Source organism: Nestor notabilis, unplaced genomic scaffold (genome assembly GCF_000696875.1).
Source record: "Nestor notabilis isolate BGI_N333 unplaced genomic scaffold, ASM69687v1 scaffold29093, whole genome shotgun sequence".
Classification (NCBI taxonomy): Eukaryota; Metazoa; Chordata; class Aves; order Psittaciformes; family Psittacidae; genus Nestor; species Nestor notabilis.
The window spans coordinates 27,907-45,418 of NW_009921071.1; the positions used below are offsets into that span (position 1 = coordinate 27,907).

Sequence of the window (17,512 nt, forward strand, 5' to 3'; positions counted from 1 at the left end):
AAGGTATTTTTACGCAGCTACACTGTCTTAACATTTTGCACGCTGTTTTGTACTGGTTTTAAGCCTAGCTTGGTTGGCACGCACTGTGAACCTCACAGTTCATTGAAAGTCCTTCTGATTAATAGTATATACAAAATAAAGACTTTACAGAACTTCAAAATAGTACATCTATCCAAATACACTGAAACTGCAATTGAAAACATTTTGGTTTTGTGTACTTTAAACAGAAAAATACACAGTGATGAAATACGTAGGGTATAACTCCACAGTAGAAGAGCAGAGCTCATGTTGCTGCATATAGACCATTCTAGTACCTGAGCTAAATTGATTATTTCTTCCTGTGCTGACTTTAGGTTGTACCTATCCAATGTTAAGAATCCGGCCTTAAAAACAACAAACGAAATGGATTAATAGATCATTACCTGTAGACATCTGCCTTATTATCAAACCAGTCAGACAGAACTCGGAAAGTAAATAAAGGAAAACGTTGATGAAGAACATGAAAGCCCACGTTTTCGAAAGTGTAATTCATTAGATTCACCTAGGAGAACACAGAGGACCTGTTAACATATGTATGATGTCTTTCACAGTCAAAGAAATCTCTGCTTTTTAAAAACTGTAACAACTGCATTTATCAACTTTTTATTAGAATTCTTTGATAAAAGGTGAACATTTGTACTTCAAAATCCCTAACTATTTACAAGTCAGGAAAGAATATCTCTCATAAATTGAAAAGAATATGTGGAATTAAGAAGATCACAAAGATCAGGCCTGAATTTGGTCAGAACAAGATCTGTAAAGACTGAACTATTTAAGTATTAAATGTAAAGTCATAAACAACAAAACAATGAATAAGTCTGACAACTTAAAATAAGTTCAAGTATTTAATTTACTAAAAGTCCCATACTAGACAAATTGCTAAACCAGGTAAGTTATTCTCAAAACCCACGAAGAATTGAAAAGGAGTATCATTAAGAAACATTACTGAAAGATAAGGGCTTCAGTGTTTTACATTTTAGCAAAATGCAAAAATCCACTCTCACAAAGTGGCAGACTCCTCTATTTGAAAAGGTGTACAAATAAAGAACAAAAAGTTACCTTAGTTACGTGAAATTTCAAAAACATCCACAATAATTAAACCCCCGTAAGTCAATTACATTAGCCTTTTAAAAGTGTTACCTCATGTCTCATCATTCTCCAAATATTTAAGATAATTCGCCCAACAATATTTATTTCGCTCATTGTATCTGATCCATATTCATCCAGCTCAGCCGCAAACCTGTTCTCCTTCTTTTCATCTAAAGACATTAGAAGCAAATATATTTAGACAAGTTATAGGAGGTCAAGACCAGATCAAGCTGTCCCTCTTCCAATTTGAGCTCTCTAGAAAAACACAAATTATTAAAGACTGTTACTGATTGCACAAGATTATTTATTTACCAGTCTTCTACATGATCTCTAAATAAAACCCCTCCAGTTTTTCTGCTCTTGCACATCCCTCTGAAGATAACTCCTTCTTCAGTTTCATTGAAATAGTGTCCATGGCAATATATTCTCCACAGCGAATATTGGTTAAGCACTGCAGAATGTTACTTCAGAGCTAGGTGCATGTACACTAGTGTACAACAGTAATAAAAAAAAGAAAAGAAAAAGAAGTGATTTCTGCCCTGTAGAGTTTATAACTCAAAGCTTTACTTCTAATCTTACACAGATCAGGGTAGAGAAAACTCAGCACCTTTCATACAGTAAAAGCAAGCCCACTGCAGTGGGAGCTGGTAGACATGAGTGCTGGATAGCACAAATGGTGACAGAAGGAAGTAGCAACAAATGCATAGGCAGAAGTAGCACTTAATCTTTCTGTAAGACAGCAGTGACAACATTACAGGAAAGATACCCTCTCTTGCCATCCTTCAGTTTTCTCATGCTTTGAAATACTACAACACAAGAGAAGAGTCTTTTCGGTATACGTTTCTTGAAACTGCCTTCTTTTTTCAGTCATCCTAAGGCTACAGTTTTGGTATTCTTTCCTGAGTTTACATAGATGTGTTTTAAAAGGTACAACACAGGTTAAAATGCAATATGAAAACACACTGTATTATTTGAACTTCTAGTCTTGTTCCTTCTTACTAGTTCAGTGGAAGAGAAAGCACTTTCAGACAGTTTTCCCCCAATTCTAAAGCCATACCCATTTTTCAGCTGCTGGTTTTATGCACTGCTACTACTCATGTATCAGATATCCCTGTATAGTAACCCACTAATAAAAAGCAGAACATTTTGGACAGAGCATATAGAAGTCTGGATACACAATGCTTTGCAATAATGATCAGAACTGAGCAATTAGTTCCTCAGACAGCCATGAAGCATATTTACCCTTGAAGACAGAAGTAAAAATTGCCTGAAATTCTGCAGAACTGCTATGAAACAATGTAATACAGACTAACTTCATATGTTGATATTTCAAATATAGTAAAGGAAACCTATTTGTCATTTACTGACCCTATCAATAAGTCACAGAGCCTTGACAAAATTCAGCAGACCTTTCATACACTTTATCAAAATGCATACCATCTTTTTAGCTTCCTTATTGTTTCAGATTTGTAAGGATGAAAAGTAACAATCTCTCTTTTCATGTTTGGATGGAAAAAAAGCCCCACAAGCAGCAACATTTTTTCTTCTGCTTTTCTTCATTTCCACATGCTAGATGTCCTGTGAAAGTGAGGAACTTATATTTTTCCCTCCTTGAATTCTTTTTAATTGGGAACAGAAACTATCAATTAGTTCTGCTTTCTGCAGTGTCATCCTAGCTCTCTTGGCTTGTTCAGGAGATTCCCTATGTTTCTTAAGTTCACTTATGTCTTGCTGGTAAAGACAGGCAACAAAGTATAATGTGGTCACAAGAGAGACCAACTGCACTGATGAGTAATAGACTCTGCATGTGATGAGCATTGCAAAATTACAAAAGCCTGTAATGCTCTGCAGCTGATGTGGGGAATTATCACCAGAACATCACGAGCCTTTTTGGAAACAGCTGTTAAGAAGCAGAACTGGACATTCTTCCTGTATTTCAAGTGCATGAGATGAAACAGAGAGAAATCCCCTCTCATCCTGTTACCCGCTCCCTAACTTTGAGCTGTGATGCAAAGGAGGGAAGAGGAGGCCACAGTGCACACACAGAAAATGCCACTACACACAGGCACAGTACACACTTCTCATGTGGTGTGTCTTAATAACATCAGTGTAAACAGCAGAGGCAGCACCAGACTCAGCCAATAAAGCAAAACCAGAGAGGAGTCCAGCTTTCTTTTTGTTAAGTTGAAATCATGGGAAAGGGAAGGAAAAGTACCTTCCATCTTTATTTCAATAGGAGGAAAGAGAAGCAAACTGCTTGAAGGAGCACCTCCTGTTCTGAAAATACAGCGTGTGAAGGAAGGGAAATATGAAGCATAGGGGTTGGAAAAGCAAAAGGAACACAGATGGGGTCAAAACCATGGACAAAGAGGCCACAAAGCAACAGAGAACACAAAACGCTTGTACATTTATGGTCATGCATGCAAGCCTACATTTCTGACATGACATTGCTGGGAGGAGCTCATCAGTGTGAACATTCCCTTCTCTTTCTCTTGCAGTTCAGTCAAAAAAGAATCATTACTTACCTTACAATAACACTAGTTCTTAGAAAAAATTTAAGTGTATTCGTCTTCTGGGTGTGCATCTACCACCCAGTAAAAGACTATCTGGACTATGAATATGAATACCAGTGCTGTGGAGATCACGCCTATGTCCTGCACACCCAATTGAAATTTATGTCCGAAGTAGTTAAGGATTACAATCCTGGTTTTCTTCACAAGAACTGAACCCATGTTTTGTGGGACCTCACAGCGTAGGGAAGGAAGCTCAACTGTGAAATACATAGGGACACTACCATTACGAACCATACAGTTCCCAGAGAAGTAACCATCCTTCTCTGAGGAACTCTTTACGCATACCTCAATTCTAGTAACTTGAACAACAGCTTGTGTCATCGAGATGGGTACTACAGAGAGCTTTGCTGACGTAAGTTGATTCAGCATCAGCTACAGTGCAGACATAGCTGTTCTGCAAGACAAGAGCTGTGACTCAGCCTTTGAGAACAAAAGCAGAGGCACATTAGTTATCTGTCCCAAACTGAAGAGATTGTTCAGCCATATTTCTGCAGTAGAGCAGTAAACCTTTGCGATCTTTGGAGGTTTAAGAAACCTTTGCAACACTTACTATTCCTCTTAGCAAAGATATTGCAAATCTTGAAGTGTAAGTGGTCCAAAGTTTTTCTGAGCATCCTTCAACACCTCTGAAGACTGTACCCAGAGGCATTATTGCTGCAACCAGCATATCATGTCAGTTTGAGTCTTAACAGGGAATTTAATAACAAGGTTCATGCAATCAGTTATTATTCCTGAAGAACAAATTTGAGACCTTTGTGTTGAAGAAGGAAAGTCGTGACCTTTGATAGCCAATTCATATTTAAACTGTTATGTGTTCCTGTTTTCATATATTAAATATTTAAAAATTCACCAACATCCAGTTGCCAACAACTTTAAACTGAACATGCAAATTTGTTCTCATGTTTTCTTGTCCCTGGGAGGTCTCTCTAACTAAGACCTTTACTAAACAGGTCACAGGTATCAAAAGCATCAAAATATTTTGAAGACATCAAAAGAGTGCACAAGTATTTGAACATCAAGGAAGGAGTGTGAACACAGCTCTTCTAAAACATCATGTTCTCCTGGCCAGGCACACAGGATGCCAGCATAAAAGATGCTACTGCTATGCTAGGAAAGCCCAAAGATGCAATTAGCTCAGTATCATGTTCTATCAAGTACCTAAAAGCAGATGCTTCAAGAAGAGAGGAAACAGCTATTGCTACTTCTAACCATTTGCAGCTTCCAGGCATTATTTTCACATATATAGTAGTTCCCAATAGATTTTTCTTGGAAGAATTTCTCCTCAAAGCAATGTACATTTTCAGCATTCGTATGATCTTGTGGCAAGGAGAAATCAACTCCTATTCTGTAGCTGCCATTGCTAGCTTCATTTCACGATTTCTGTTTCTTACATTGTTTCCATGATCAACCATGATATTTCTCTTTTTATCACTCAAGATTTCATAGGCTTTTACCTTTCTTATCCAGTTATGTCTCTTCTGGAATCCTAACTTACTAAATTACTAGACACATTTGGATTACCACCCTCTTCTTTGCTAGTTCTCCTATACCCATTTTCATGGGGAGAGGTTATGAAGAGGCTAGATCAGCAGTATTTGAGATGCAAGCACACTACAGAGTTTTACGTTTACATTTACTGTTTTATATTTTCCTTGCTCCATAATTCTTAACATTTCATCTGCTTTTTCAACCATTACAGAGAAACAGGGATCAAGGTTTTAATAGGAAAATCACAGGAAAGCACTTCTTACTTCATGGCTATTTAGTTTTCTGCACAGATCTTTGTCAAGAGCCCTGACAAAAGTGGATTTTTCATTTGTTTTGATTTTTAAAATCAATTTAAAATGTCTCTCATCCACATCTTCTTGATGACTGCAAAGAGCTACAACAAATTTTTGAGAGAGTTTTAATTTTATAAAGGTCATCTTGACTCTTCCCAGGTGCAGCACATTGATTTAGCTGCTCACTAACTGCATTCTTCAGAATCATAGAATGGTCAGGATTGGAGAATGATAGCTTCTATTGAATGATTAAGTACAGACACTAGGCTTTCCCCAGGTTTTCCAGAAGAGCCCAAACAGGTCTTTCTCTGAATGTTGGAGGAAAGCATCACTTGGACCAGTAAAATTTGCCCACAGTACAAGACTGACTATTGAAAGAAAGAATTTTATTACAGGATAACCAGGATGAGTGCTGCTCAGGAGCATCTTAATGTCCTCCTATCCCAGCCACAGAGATGGCAAATCATGATTATGGTAAGTACCTTGAATGACATATATAACTGAAATCAAGGAGAAGCAAGAGAAGGTTTGGCAGCAGAAGTACCTCAAAGAACTGAAAACACGCTCGGCTACTGAAAATGAGTTCAGGTTCACGGATACATGACACACCCTGAAGTGGAATACACAAGGAATTTAAAAATTCGGAACACACTGAAAACCAGAATCTCATTGGTATTCAAAAAAACCCCCAAAAAGGTGCATCTGAAGAAATACTCTGCATCTATTTCTAAAATTTATTCATAGATTACAACTTGTTTCGACAGAACTAAACTGAACCCCTACACAGTAACTTACCTGGCACACGAGAAATCATCTGGCATAAATCAACGTTTAATGCAGCAGCCCTCTGTAAGAGATAACCCCAGGAATGCATCTGGACTTCATAGCCTAACAAAATGTCTGGGTCATATCTAGAAAGGGGGGAGGAAAGGAGAATGAATTTCATATTATTTAAGAAAATACCTTCCATGAACAGTGTATGAACAGGATTTCATTCTAATCATGTTGAGTTTAAGAAAAGAAGCAGCCACAATGGGTTTCTATGAAAGCAGCATCTAGACTAAGAGACAGTATTTAAAACAGACAATCTTTAAGGATTTTCAATAACATTCAACTGAAAAAACTTTTAGAAGGAATATTTTAATTGTTGTTTTGTTTTGTTTGTTTGTTTGTTTGTTTTTTTAACATACTTCTCTTATTTCACCCTCTATTTGTAAAGAACAAAATCTAGGTCTCATCAGGTTTTATGGATCAGGCTGTATCAAGCATAAACTGAAACTTAGCTACCAGCATAAGACAGATGCAATGAAATATAGTCCAGTCTTCAACCTTTGTTGTACTATTTTCCTTTATGAAATAGAATAGAATTAGTTATTTGCAAAACATTCAAGTAGCCTGGTAACAATGTATCACGCATACTGCAGTGTAGCTTATTATTAAGAGGAGGCTTCTGGTCCTAAATGGTGACTACTGGGAAAGGTACAAATTAAGTGAGAGCTGTCAAAACTGAAACATAGAGAAAAGCAACTGTATCTACCAGTTCTATTTAAATGCCTCTTCCTTTAACTTAACCTTCTTTCTGTAAGATACACAAGAAAAACTCATTTAATGCTGCATCTCATGCCAGGTGGAAAATTTGACTGGCTTAGGTACTGGAAAAAGAAAAGTCAGAATTATCTTCTGACACAGTCACTGCCCATCTTCCACTGAGGCTCGGAGAAGAGTTGACGAGACAGAAGGACAATCAAGGTGGCCTCGAAGTCAAAGCATGGGTAGGACTTGGTTCAGAAAAGCCTGTATCACCTACCTTTTGAGTAGGCACTATTAACACCACAAGTCATGATCTGCTGAAGAGCTCAAGAATGATTTTCTGGGGCTGGGCAGAAAGAGACTGGACAAAGTAGCATCAGATAGCTGTTATTTTTATAGTAAGAAAGGAAGCGTCACTGGGAATAACAGATGCTTCTTTCAGTGCAGCTCAGTCAAGGGATTCTGGGTTCCAGCAGGCAGGCAGCATTCAATATAACTGAATGACAAAAGGGCAGCTGCCAAGAGGTAGAGGACAGGATGATAGGCTGAGGGTCCTGTACCACAGTCTATGCCCAGCTCCACAAGAGGATGCAGGCTTGTAGACCTTAGTTTATGGGAGAAGTAGGCAGGGGCCTTGGCTTATGAACAGGATCTCTGTACTTTCTGCATCATTAAACACATCAAAAGATGCCAACATTTCCTGACTGTTGGGTATAGGAGAATAACTTTTCCTGAATCCTAAGTCAGAGTTGTATCACAGACATTACAAACAAAGCTTCAGACTTCATCATGACAGTGTTTTCCTTGCAAGTGTGTCTAAATGCAGATGACAATTCACTTGGAAGTAACTAACTACTCTGAGAATAGCTCCAGAAAAGAGCTTCTCCATACTTCTGCCATGGACACTAACTTTTAATGAAAATAAACAGAAAAGTATTTGAATCTTCTTACTCAGCATGGCTATCCTCTTTATTACTATTTGGGCTTTTGCACCACTTAGTAGTAAGTTTCAAAAATCCCTTTTACCACCTACTTGTACCTGTTAAGGAATGGTTGTGATATAATTTTTGGCTAAAGCAGAAGATTCTAAAGTAAGCTTCTGATTTCTAGCATTCTAGGGAAGTAAAAGAACTTTGCACTTGGTGGGTATTTTGCCATCTGCTATTAATGTCAAATGAACAATTCTTTGTTTTTGGAGACAGGAAATGATCATCAGGAATGGAAGTACTAAACTCATTTTAGAATCCTATTCTACCAGTGGTACAAACCCAAAGCTACTTGGAACAACTTATGGACAAATGAAATGAAGCTAGCCTGCAGTTCCTTCCAGCATCAGAATCAGCATCAAAAAGAGCTACGACCACTTGCTGCTCTGCATAACATTCAATGATTGCCAAATGAGGCTCCAAAATTATGAACAGCTTCATCTAAGCTTTGAAATAAAAAGGCATTATGCAATGGCTTATATAGTCATAGAATAAATGTTAGAAAAATTAACATATTTTCACATTAATTCTTGCAGCTAAACTCTCACGGTCCTAGCATATTGCAAAACACTACTGATTATTTAAAATTAAGGAAGTAGTCATTTATGTTCAGATTTGAAAATGTAATTCAATTTAACATAATTCAAAATGGAAAATACTTGTAATTTTATGCAGGGCAAGACATTATACAGATGGGTTCCACGATAGACGTGAACATGAATGAGAAACTTGTCAGTATTCATTATGGTAGGAATTTACTTGCTCTTTTAAGCCTGTTCTGAACAGAAACAAGTGTACTGTTCGGAAGCAGTAAGTTGCTGTAACTGTACTAGTAGCTACCACCTGCTATGAAGGACAGTTGCTTTGTTTTTTCCTTACCCAAGTAGTATATAATATAAACTTCCTCACTTCCTACTTAACTAAATTTTAGTGTGCTATTACATTACTACTGCAAATCCCCCCATTTGTATGACTACAACATTTCATCAATTCTGGAGTTAATCTTACTATTCTCTTTTTAAGCTAATGCGTAAAATGATCTCTGTAAATAATTTGCATACTATCTCAAGAATTGCTTCTCTAGTATCCTTCAAATGGGAAGATGTTTTATAGGACAAGACATAAACCTACATTAGTTTCTGATGTTTTCAGATACATGAATTCTCTTATAGAAATAAATTGTATCTAAGTTAAACATTACATATTTTAACACAATTTTATGTAATTTCACATGAAGATTTGAAAGCTTATCACTCAAAAGATTAAAAAAAAAAAATCAGCAGCTAGTTTTGAACTCCGTCTTGCTTGTGCAGGTCATTAGGGATTGCCTATAATGGCATATTACTGAGTCACAGGGTATCACTTTACAGTGCATTACTTATTCTGCTTTTCCTGCCCAACGAGACACCACACATGCACTAAGGGGAGGGCCTCATTTTGACTAATTCTGGCATCTCAAGTTTTTTAAGCTGGTCTCCTTATTGTCATTGAAGAAAAATGGCCTCTTTGGGCGAACTATTACTTAAAATGTTATAAGCCCCCACCTGCAGAATGAGATTCTATTCTTTCTGTATAGCATACATGACAATGAAAAATGTCTAACTTTCAGTCAGACAACCCTCATACAAAGTAACCTATATGGAAAATCAAGGTAGAGTAGCTAGTAAATGGTGAATTCAAACCCTACTGTAATTTGCCAATAAACATAGTCCCCTAGTTTCAATTCCCCCTATTTAAACTTGGATCCAAGTGGTATCCTCCTGAAAGGATTAAAAATGATAAACATGCTTCCAGCAACTGATAAATGGCTCAGATAAATGTATGTGTGACTTACTGCAGTATTTCGTATGCCTATCTGTATACACTCCCAATTTATATGCACAAAGGACTGTAATTAGTATTAACAAAGTTATGGATGCTTAGGTATTTCCTTAACTTTACAATCGAAGTAATTTTTGATTGAGCGTATCTCTGAATTATCTTAGAAGGAAAAACCAAATCAAGATTAACTTCAAGTAGAACTCCCTTCTACTGAGCAAAACTTGGGACCCCAAACTCCTGCACTATAGTATGCATAAGGTCTACCTTATGCAGTAAGTTTAACAGACCTATCAGATTTCTTGCACCTAACATGAGGCACTGCTCTTTCTTGCTTCTTATTTCCTTTCTATCAACTTTGTCTCAATTTATGCAGCAGAATTGCCTTCTCCTGCAGCCCAATCCCATGTACAGCTGTACCAATGGACCAGCGTATCATTTGTTGAGACCTCCTGCAGTCTTCTTTTTGCCATTACAGAAAAAGAGATGACTGGAGCCCAAAGTTGACATTATTCCAAGTGGGAAAATGAACAGGTAAACCTAAGGTTTACCTGATGTGAGCTCAGCTGAAGTCTGTCTTTCACTTTCTCCCTTTTTCATGTGGTACCACAAAGATGACAGGTTGTGAGCTAAAGAGAGGACAAGTTGTACATTTTTCATCCTCCCTTCTCACAATTTTTACAGTATACTATCCAGTTGGTCTTCATCATAAGTTTAAACTGTTCTATCAAAATAAATTGTAATGAGACCAGCATTCACACCTGCAAGAAACTAGTAAGCTACAATGCTGAGATTTGAAAGCTGCTGGCTAGGACTAACACAACAGGAATAGGAGATGTGCCTGCCAACGTAGTGCTCTTTTGTTAAAAGCATGGGCACTGATACTGCTTTGCATGCTGTTGCCAGTCTCTCCGCAAAGATGAAAAGCAGCATTTATGCTGGCTGGATTTAAAGATGACAGTATTAGCATTCAACTCATACATGCTGCAGAGAGAAGAAATGTGATTATTTTCCTTTCTAGCTGTCGTTATGTGCTGTTATGCCATCTCTTCCTCTTTCTCATTTGGTAATTTTGTGAATGAAAACTAAAGCTCCCAGTTTGCTGTCCCTTCTATTTATGTGTCTGGTTTTCCTGACTGCTATTTTTCTTCCAGCTAAAATTAAGAGAAAAAGTAGGGGAAAATAAAATTAGGCCAGACCTATGATACAGACAAAAGCAGTAACTGGACATGGCAGCAGCATACTTGGTGACTCAAATACATAACTGAAATCTCCGAAATAATTTTTCCAGTTTGCTTCAGACAATAAAAATCCATAAAGTTGATACAGTTGATACATTAAGTAAAGATTTCTAGAGGAAAACACCACAGATGACGATACTGGCCTGGAGAAAGAAGGTTAGATTAACACATTTCTATTGTAAAAAGGAAACTCTCCTAGAGCATTTACAGAAGAACAAATAAAACATTTCATATAAGAAAAAAAAATCATACAAGAAAAACATTATACAAAATATTTAAATGATAAGTATTAGCAACTAATTTACAGATGGTTTATCCCCACAGTCTTTAAAAAAAATCTTACAGCTTTATACCATTTTTGTATGTTTATCAGAAACTACTTCCATGGGGACAAAGAGCTGTGGGTGGCTGGTGAGTCTCAAACACCACCAAATCTGCTACTTTCTTTCAAACGCATCCTGTTACCACATCCTCTAATTGTCACAAAGATGGGGACTGTACATTCCCATGTGAATTCCCCAAATTTTGCTTCTCTCACGCCTGCAGGACCAGCCCTTTTCTGCTCTCTGGTAGTATTTGCACTGAGAGAAGAATGGCACAATTTGCCTTAAAAGTGTAGGAGAGGCCCAGACATTTAATTTCTCTTTCATGGGAATCCACTGCTCCATCAGGCTTGGACATCTCTAGTTTTCCTGCATTTTTTAATCTCCAAGACAAACATTCTTGTAGCATTCCCTTCCTCCTCCGCCTCTTCAAAGTGCCAGCTTTCCTGCGTTTCGCAATGACTGGTTTATGGAGCTATGTGAATGCATTTACTCTTTTTTCTGCCTTTAGGTTAAGACAGAAGGGTGGTTCTGTTTTATGTTTTCGAGCAGACAGATTCTTCCAATTTTCCTCCCAACTCATTGCAGCTGACATCTTATGATAAAGAGAGGGTCTATTCAAGAAGGCTGCTCAGGCAGCATGACACAATCCCTTAGTATAGCAATATAGATGCAGGCTCCATTTCAAGAAAAAAAACAATTATTTCCCCTATGACAACTCCAAAGAGCCTACAACTTGGCTCTCTGTGCTTGTAGATCATCCACAGTGGCTGCACAGGATGGGAAGGAGGTTGTTTCTTAGCTGCTTTATGCCAGTTTTGAGCCAGAGGACAGCTTACGGAAGAATGGAAAATTGACCTATGTAGGTGAAGCTTTCTCTCAAACTCCAAGATGGTTGTCAAGATACCAAGAACAAATACCAAAAACTATGTTTTTCTTTGTTGCAAATCTATGGCTCTTCTTTTCAAACTGTTTCCTGCCTCTCAACCCTCAAGCAGCTCAGGATTTCAATACCTTTTAAAGAGAATTCTCAAATTCTCTTTACAATGATGTGCTTTCTTTAACCTGTGTCTGCATAGATTTTGGTATTCACACTTTTAAGTACTCTCGTTTCACAGTTGAATCACTCTCAGTAATAATTTCCTAGAAATATAGGTGCTTATTGCCCTCAATATTTGGACAAATGTGCTGGTTTTCAGCATAGATGAAATCACAGATCACAATTTCAGAAAAACAGTCATGTCTTCTTGGTCTATGAACCTCAAGATGACTTATTTTCATTTGCCAACTGCCCAGTTAATCAGAGACAACATCTACTAATTTCACAGAAGAACATTTAACCTGGTATTTATTTTATGGACGTCTAGGTGGAAACACATGTTAATCTTACTGTGGTCATTTAGATCTAGCACATGCTGAACAACTTCACAGTGAAGGTATAACTGAATTCAACTTCACCTCATGAATTCCAGTGAACTTTCTGGAGCAATACTCATCTTCAGTGAACATATAACAGAGCAAATTTAGCTCTGCTATAAAAAGTTAGATTTGGGAAACATAGTAACAAAATGCTAGTGGTGCAGCCCAAGAATAAAACACCAGCAAGCATTAAAACCTCACCAATTTATCACTCTTTGCTTCAGCATCTGCGTCCCTCAAATCAGCCATCACAATAAAGACTATTTGTGTAGATACTCTGGGTCATTTGTTCAAAGACAAAACGCTTGCAGATTTCTGATGGAAAAACAGACTGATGAGCTAAGAGTAGAAGGTGACTGGAACATGAAACAAATGAATATGTTCCACAATCTAATGTATTTGAAGTCAGACCAAGAATTAGGCCAGCTACTAAGAGAATGATTAGAAATGGGAACAAGAATTCTTCAACTGGACTGTAAGAATTCCTCACACAGTTGAGGTACCCTTTTTTCAGCGCACCAACAATGCTGATGAAGTCTGTTCCTGGCATTGATGATCAAAACTGAATAGATATTCTGTCATTGTGCTAGGAATTTGGAATTTCACTCTTCCACCCTTCCCTCTAACAGCCAAAGATGCCAAGAATATGAACCAAAAGCAAGTTACAGTCATGCTGGGTATGCTATTTGGTCACAAGAACCTACTATCCTCTGGCCTGATAGTACATCAGTATACAAGATACTGATATGGTTCTCTGCTAATAAATTAGGGTGATTTTGAGTTTTGTTTCATGAGCCTGAGTGTTAATGCTTCTTGAACACTGCCTAATTGTTTTCTTTCTCTAACCTACCAGACCTACTATTATGTGCACCTACCACAACTGGAGTACCTAGCCTGTGCTGGAAAAAATAACACCCCAGGAACAGAATATTGTTTAAAAAATAATTCCTGTTGCTGAAAGTTTTCATTAAAGCTGCTTGCTTGTTCATGTCCCATGGAGAAAAAAAAATTTGCAGTCCACTACTTTTTAATCAAGTAGTTTTATCATATTTTTTCCTTCAGTTAAAGCTGCTCTGGATCCAGACACTTGTTTTTTTGCTTAATATAAAACATTTACTCCAGCAAAAATTTTTATTCTCTTTTGCTGAGGCTATAAAAAATAAAGGGGGAAAAGCTCAGCAAACTGTAGATGCAGTCCAAGTTTTAAAAACATGTTTGTTTAGAGTTCAGCAGAAGTCTGATTCCTTAAGTGATATCGCATAGAGGCGGGAAGGAAGTAGACTAAGATGATGACAGCAGTCTGCCTCTCCATTAGTAGATCAAATCTTTTATCTTTCAGGAATACAAGTTAACTAACTCAATCTTTGAAGGCATGCTAGCACAGTGTTGAAAGAGAAGATCTCCTAAGAAGAGACTTCTCAGACAACAAGGTTGTGGTTGGTACATTGCATCTTGAAGTACTACAAAAATTGATGCTTTTTTTCATTCCATAATGCCTTCAACATGTACAGATGTAGACGACTTCTGTTCTTCAGTGATAAATACATATCCTAATGGCTGAGTTCTCTCTCCCATACTCTTTATGTACTGTTACTTTTTAAACTTCCACACAACTGGTGGAGAATTCTTCATTTACTGGCAGTTTCTCATTCTCAGTAATTTTCCTAAGTTTGATGGAGCACTAGATTTCCAAGAAAGAGAAAAATAAAATTATGTTCCTTACCTGAATTTTGTCTTCTCTGAACAGGGATCTGCTGCTCTGTCAGGACCCACCCTGTGTTGGTTGCATTCAGCAACTCTTTTTGTATTCTGGCTTCATGGGCTTGGTCAATGTCTTTCTCATCAGAGGTTTTCTGGTTGGAGAGAGAAAGAATTGCAAATGTACTCTGCCTAGTACACATTTTTTCTTGTGCCTCTACTCCAGCAGGGTGACTCAGAGTTTAAATTTGTTTATTTTTTCTTGCAATTTTACAGCTTTGCACCTCTGACTGTAGGGCCTGGAGAGACATCTGTGGTTCCACCTACTCACCAGCTGAGAGGGCTACCAAACAGGCTTCCCAGTCTTGGTGGAGATGGGGAAAACCAGCAGCTTTCCAAGTCTGATGGAGCAGGGGATTTCCATTCAGAGAAGACAAAACTAATGAAGGAAACTGATTTTTCAACTACTGGTTATTTAAATCTGTCAACAGTAGTTTCACTACCATGTAGGAGTTTTTTTTGTCTTGCCTCAGAGTCCCTAGAAAAATTCTCCCCATCTGAGGGGTTTTCTATAGCTCTCAGCACTGTTAATATCTACTACTCTTAGAGTTTTAGAGAGAGATGTGTAATGAATTCTGGGATTAACAGGAAAAGTTATATGTTAAAAAAGATTACTTATATGGCTGATTAGCTTCAAGACTGTAATTCAGCTGCTTAGGAGGATCTGAATGTTCTTGCTGTCAGAGAAAAGGAAAGGCAAAAAGTATTTTTATTTGAAAGACCACCATGCTTGTCCAGTCTAGAAATAAGCCTTTGAGGGAAACAACAACAACAACAACATCAACAAAAAACAGTATTTGAGAGACTGGCAAGGGTTGAAGGAACTAAATCTGCTGTACCAAGCCTGAAAATAAAAGCAGAACGTACAGATATGCTACCTTTTTACAATATTCACTACTTCCTGGAAAAGAGTTCTTTCATCAGTAGCGTAACTGACTTCTAGTCCTGTAACTCCAGATCTTGTGAGCAAGGGGGCTTGGTCTCTGCTCCCTAGAAAATAAATTAAAAAACCATCATTACAATTTAGAAGTAATTATTCAGTCAACAATATTGCTTTAGAATAAAACATACAACTGAAAAGAAGTATGGAATACAACCTACTTTTTTTAACACTAATGATTACCACAATTAATTTCAGGGACTTGTTTTGTTCCTCTTGGGTGGGAAAGTTTGTTCTTTTCACTTTGTAAAATTCTACCACAGTGGTAATCTTGCACAAATTCTCAGATATAGATTTGATTTAAGAGAAATTTCACCATTTTCTAGATATAACAGTCCAGCTATTAGAAACATTTTTTAATAAGTAATATTGCAGGAGCACAGTTTTCATGAAAAACATGTATTTGAATTGCTAGCTGAGAGCACTGCTTTGCAAAATGCTTTGAAGAATGAAAATGCTACATAGCAATAGTATAGCTCTTTTTTCAGTACATTTCTTAAAAATATACTGTTAAGTTACTAATAGCAATGGAAAACATGAGCAACGGCTCACTTAGTGCACGTTAAGAGTGTCTACATTGATAAATGTGTGAATAATAGCAGAATTTGTGTGCGTGCAGGAGCTCAGCATTTGCCTTCCATATAAAAAAACCCCTTCCTTCCTAATACACAACACATAGTCTGTGTTTTTATTTTTTTTATACAACAGATAGTAATATCTCTGATTGAGGCAACAATCTGGAGCTTTTAAAAGCATTCTACTTCAACATATTCTTAAGAACTTGATAATAAAAAAAGTGTGCTTTCAGAAATAAATGTTAAAATGAGTACTGTAACTTACAAAGCAATTATAATACAAAAAGGGGAAAAAAAGTGTATCTCAATGTCAAGTCACTCCACAGGGAACTCAAAAGTTCTAACCAAGAAAATATTGACAGCACACATCAATTAAAGCAAGGAATGGCACAATAACATTTAAACACATCACTTTCACTAACAAACCCAGATCAGAACCTTTGGCTTTCAAAAATATTATTGGACCACTTTACAGAGAGCTTTTTCTTGATTATTATCAGTGGCACACACCTAGGGAGCCATAGTGGCTATACTGTGGAAAGTCTCGCTTAGTAAGATAGTAGAGATCATTTTTTTAAAGATAGTAACAAGCATATAATACCACAAAAAATTTCACTGAGAACAATAAGAACTTAGATTAACATGATATAGTATCTACAATACTTTGAAAAATAAAGTGGTTAAAAGAAGGAGCTGTTGCCTTAACGCTAGATTTATTTTTGGTAGGTTTTGTCCACGCTTAGATTTTAGACAGTATTTTGTGGTTTAATACACATTCACAATGCCAAAGAAACCCTGAAAGAATGAGGACTTTTGTTTTTGGGTTTTTTGTTTGTTTTTGTTCTTTTACTAGCCTAAACCAGTGGTACTCAACCTTTAACAGCTGGAGAGCCACTTCTTTCTTAAATGGAGTTGTAGAGCACCATAAAAATCAAGTATCATCAGTGTGATTTTTCTTCCATCATGACACTTCAATGTGTGATGATGCCGCCTCAACATCATCACATATTGATACATCACGACATGACACATCAGCATCCTCTCTCCCAGCAGCATTCTGTCTTCAACCCCTTCTGGCTGCTAGGAAGGAGTGGGGTGGAGGGGGTAGAAGGGGCAAAAGGGCGAGTTTTTCCCCATTCTGCCCCACGGCTGCTGGGTGGGAGGTGATCTCTACTCTTACCTGTGGGGGGATCCCAGCAGCTCCTTTTCTTTCCCCCTATGGGAGGGGGAACTTCAGCGACTCCCACACTGCTGGTCCATTTGCTCAGTGCTCCCCGCGCTGCCTGATAGAGTGGAGCGCCGATCAGACGCCTACATTGCGAGAGCCGCCTGTAGGGCCATGAAGAGCCACATCCGGCTCTAGAGCCACAGGTTGAGTATCACTGGTCTAAACAAAGCCAAAAAGGTACAATAGAATAAGGGCCCCTGTTTAGATCCTAA

General features: G+C 37.6%; 1 protein-coding gene across 1 annotated transcript in view; it reads right to left on the reverse strand.

The window, feature by feature from the left end:
- REV3L (REV3-like, polymerase (DNA directed), zeta, catalytic subunit) overlaps positions 1-17,512 on the reverse strand; it is a gene marked incomplete at its 5' end in the record, with an annotated part of 75,547 nt that overhangs the window by 17,581 nt on the left and 40,454 nt on the right. The window contains 4 exons of the mRNA XM_010010987.1: positions 423-541; positions 1,180-1,298; positions 6,278-6,393; positions 15,436-15,547. Of these exons, the coding sequence (XP_010009289.1) occupies positions 423-541; positions 1,180-1,298; positions 6,278-6,393; positions 15,436-15,547 (466 nt within the window). The remainder of the gene's footprint in view (positions 1-422; positions 542-1,179; positions 1,299-6,277; positions 6,394-15,435; positions 15,548-17,512) is intronic.